General features: G+C 26.9%; 1 protein-coding gene across 2 annotated transcripts; it reads right to left on the reverse strand.

The window, feature by feature from the left end:
- On the reverse strand, positions 1-3,862 carry LOC107072747 (plasma membrane ascorbate-dependent reductase CYBRD1). Of its 2 annotated transcripts, XM_015332925.2 has the most exons (6): positions 3,657-3,862; positions 3,262-3,312; positions 2,521-2,751; positions 2,175-2,383; positions 1,929-2,086; positions 1-1,525 (listed from the first exon to the last, which is right to left on the reverse strand). In XM_015332925.2, exons 3-6 carry the CDS (start codon positions 2,747-2,749, stop codon positions 1,369-1,371), a joined length of 753 nt encoding a protein of 250 aa, XP_015188411.2. In that variant the 5' UTR covers positions 2,750-2,751; positions 3,262-3,312; positions 3,657-3,862; the 3' UTR covers positions 1-1,368. The 2 variants fall into 2 exon arrangements, with proteins under 2 accessions (XP_015188411.2, XP_089032901.1); XM_089176775.1 differs by lacking the exons at positions 3,262-3,312; positions 3,657-3,862 and adding an exon at positions 2,891-3,242.

Here is a 3,862-nt window from a genome sequence, read left to right on the forward strand (position 1 = left end):
TTTATCTTGCTGTAACGACGATATATTACATTTTTATTTATTTTCATTGGAATATATATGTATTCATGTGCATGTGCATATATATATATATATATATACATGAAATGTTTTTTATTAATTTATATAAAAATTCGATTATTTCAAGAGCAATATTCACAGTACTTAAAATTTGTTAAATTAACAACTAATATTTGATTAGAAACAAAAGTAATTATAAAAATATTGTATATAATTATGAAGTCTTTCTTCATGTGATGCTGCAATCATTTAGACAGTCTTCAATTGGAAAAAAAAAATAAATATCAAAGATTGTATTATCTAATGGAGTCTACGTTTAATGTTGCAATCATCGTGGCAAGAATCTGATTGAAACTTAACGAAATGATAAATTAATGTATAAGGAATGTGAATAAAACTCGATGAAGTTCGAATTGATTTGACACAATAATTAATAATAATTAATCCCTTGCACTATTTCCACGAGTCTGACTCGTGATGAGAAATTTTAGATCAGACTTGAATATCACGAGTCAGGCTCGTTATTAAATTTCATGTCAAACGCAAATATCACGAGTCTGACTCGTAATCGATTGGTTCCGACCAAATATGAATATCACGAGTCGTACTCGTGTTTTTAATCTCGAGCAAAGTATGAATGTTTGAGTAAAATCTTATCTCTTCTCTTTTCTTCTTTATATGTATGAGTGTTTTATATATCTTGTTTCCCAATACAGTTTTACGTGCTACTTAGAATACATTCTTGTAGTCCAGATAACATTTGAAAACTAAAATTTCGACATTTAGGCTCCGCCCCTTCGTTTCTTTTCGCAGCCATTCGGGTGCATGGTTTAGGCACAGCTTCTTCCAAATTTCAGCATAGTGCAAGGGGTTAAACAGTAACGAGAAAATGCTGCCAAACAAAAATGATGAAAAAATAACACGTTAAATTACACTAATTTCTTATACAATGCAAATCCTATTTTCATATGATGAAAATTTAAGTAAATAATATTTGTATATTATATTAAGTGTTAATTACTTGTAAATGAAATTAATATCAAAAGAGCACCATTTAATATTTAAAATAGCACCATAGATAATAATAATAATAATAACAATAAAAAAAAATATATATATATATATTATATATTATATATATATATATATATATTTTATATTATATATTAATTAATGTATAACAATTGAACAAATATTAAATATAGAATTGATAATACTTAGAAAAAGGAAATAACAAATATTAAAAATTTGAGACCAATAAGTAAAAACTTATCAAGAGCTTTCAAAGCACAAAAAGCACATAGATAAGGATATCATTTTGAAGATACAATAATATCTCATCATTTGGGTTTAGTTTCTATTTGTCAACAATAGATTATCTTCAGGTCTAGGTAAACGTTTATATTGTCCCTGCGATACTAAATATACTGCTAATGCTCCAAAAATAACCAAAAATAGTCCGATACTGTTTATCAAAATTCCTTCGGAAGGAAAATCTTGATAATTCCTGAAATATAAAAATAATATTAATTTTGTAATATATAATATTACACATATTTAACCTTTTCGCTACGGGCGTATTTTTCGCGGTGCTACTTCTACTGTACAGGGGGTGTTAATACGTGCAACATCGAAATTGCAATTTATTTTCAAGTAATTTTGTCGTTGATGTTAACGATTTTTAATCAAAATAAACAAAACATTAAAATTACATGTCCAGTCTGGGGATATTTGACTTAGTGCTATAACTGCATATGTTCGTCAAATGTAAAATACGCGGTATTTTATGGAGGGCCATTATATTGGCCCGTAGTATCTCAGTTGCATCTTATGAAGGGCCACTATAGTGATTAGTAGATAATTAGTAGCGAAAGGGTTAATTATTATTATTATTATTATTGTGAACTAACTTTACAGAAAAGAATGCTTTTTCATTGAGTCCTATTAAACAGGCAGCAATACTTCCAACAAAAGTTGCTATACCAAAGTAAACGTGTATTGGCATATAAGATGACCGTAATGATTCATGTAAACCAGGATAAAGAAAAGTAATAAAACCTGCGAGCAGCTGTTAACAAAAAAATAAATAAATATATATGTATATTTATATGAATTATAAAAATGTGTATATCATTTTACACAAAGTATTGACTTACTTGGCAACAAAACAATATTACACTTGTTAATCCTATCCAACTATGTAAAGTATACATGTTTGGTATGGGTGGATCTTTTAAATTATGACTATCAAAGACTGCAACTAATGCAATTACTGTCAGTAAAATTGTAAGTACCATCAATCCAGTGTGCATTAATTTTAATCGCCTTTTTCGAACGTTCCTTTGTGTTCTGTATATAAGCATAGCTACAATGAAAAATAACAAAATTAGATTTAGATACGAAAAATAGATACTACATAGCTACATCGAAAGTTACTTATGACTCGACCTAATATATATATATATATGCTATTAAAAAAAATAAATAATAAAATTGTGTTACCATTAGCATAAAGAACAACAAATCCAATAGTCATTAACAAAGGATGCCAATTGAATTCAAGACTTGGATTAGATGTCCAAGAGAAACCACCTCTAAATTCGGTAATCCATACTATCATTAAAATAATAAGCACAGCTCCTGTCAATTCTAAAATTGTAAATAAAAATGTAAATCCTTCAGGTTTATTTATAGGTGATGGTGGTTGTTGTTGTTGTTCCGTTTGCTCCATATCTGAAAAATAAAAAGCAAACAAGTACATATTATGTTTGTATTTAATCTAACAAAAATTATATATATATACAATATCATATTTTATCATTAATAACTTGCTTGTAATTATCATAAAATTTGTTTGAATGAAAATACTGACCTGTTAGAAGACTGTATGAAGCATGCATGACAATTATAAATATCCTTTTGTTATTATGTAATCACTGATTTGTCCATATCACCCATATAATACAAAGAAATAACTAAGCAAGGATATTTTTCCATACAAAAAAAAAAATATTGTCAACTATTCAATATAACACATATAACGTAATAAACGTTTGAAAATAAGCACACACACATACACACACATATACACAAACAACACATATATGTATATACAATTTAATTTTACGTTAACACGTCAACATATGCCTAATTAAAAAATACAACGCATATGTGTAAATGACATATATATTTAGAAAAGGAAGAAAAAAAATAAAAACAAAGTCATAAAATTATATCCTTTACCTGAAAGTTCATAGAATTGGAAACAGGTGTCAGAACATCCAACAGGTGGGTCTATAGCAACGAAAATAACATTCATGAAATATAAAAGGAGAATATATATATATATATATGTATATATACACGTTACAACTTTTAAACGTTTCGGTTTAAATTTGTAAATAGATAAAGTTGTATGTACGTAAATAACTATTATCTTATAGATATAAAAACATTTACATATATAACGTTTACAACACGATATGAGTCAGAACGAAGTTATTTCAATCATTAATGCGACTATGTATATTTTATAAGAAATATTTATGACAATTAAATTAAATGATTTTTTCTTTTTTATTAATACTCATTTAATAATCAAATTTTTATTATTATTTACGTAAAATATTAACACTTACTATAGAAACGATTAGCAGTTTATTCTAAATTTGCGTTTATCCACTAAGCTTCACATTAAACAGCAGCAGACTATCACTTCCTTTATCGATCGGAAATCTTCGGTAATGTTCGGCAATGTTCGAACGGTTACTCATATAAGCGCGAATTTTTGAAATAATATTTTTCTTATCGATCGATACTAAATTGTTATTTGTATAATTATCTG

The sequence above is a fragment of the Polistes dominula genome, unplaced genomic scaffold, assembly GCF_049000335.1.
Source record: "Polistes dominula isolate Pdom_NZ unplaced genomic scaffold, Pdom_raw_medaka contig_80, whole genome shotgun sequence".
NCBI lineage: Eukaryota > Metazoa > Arthropoda > Insecta > Hymenoptera > Vespidae > Polistes > Polistes dominula.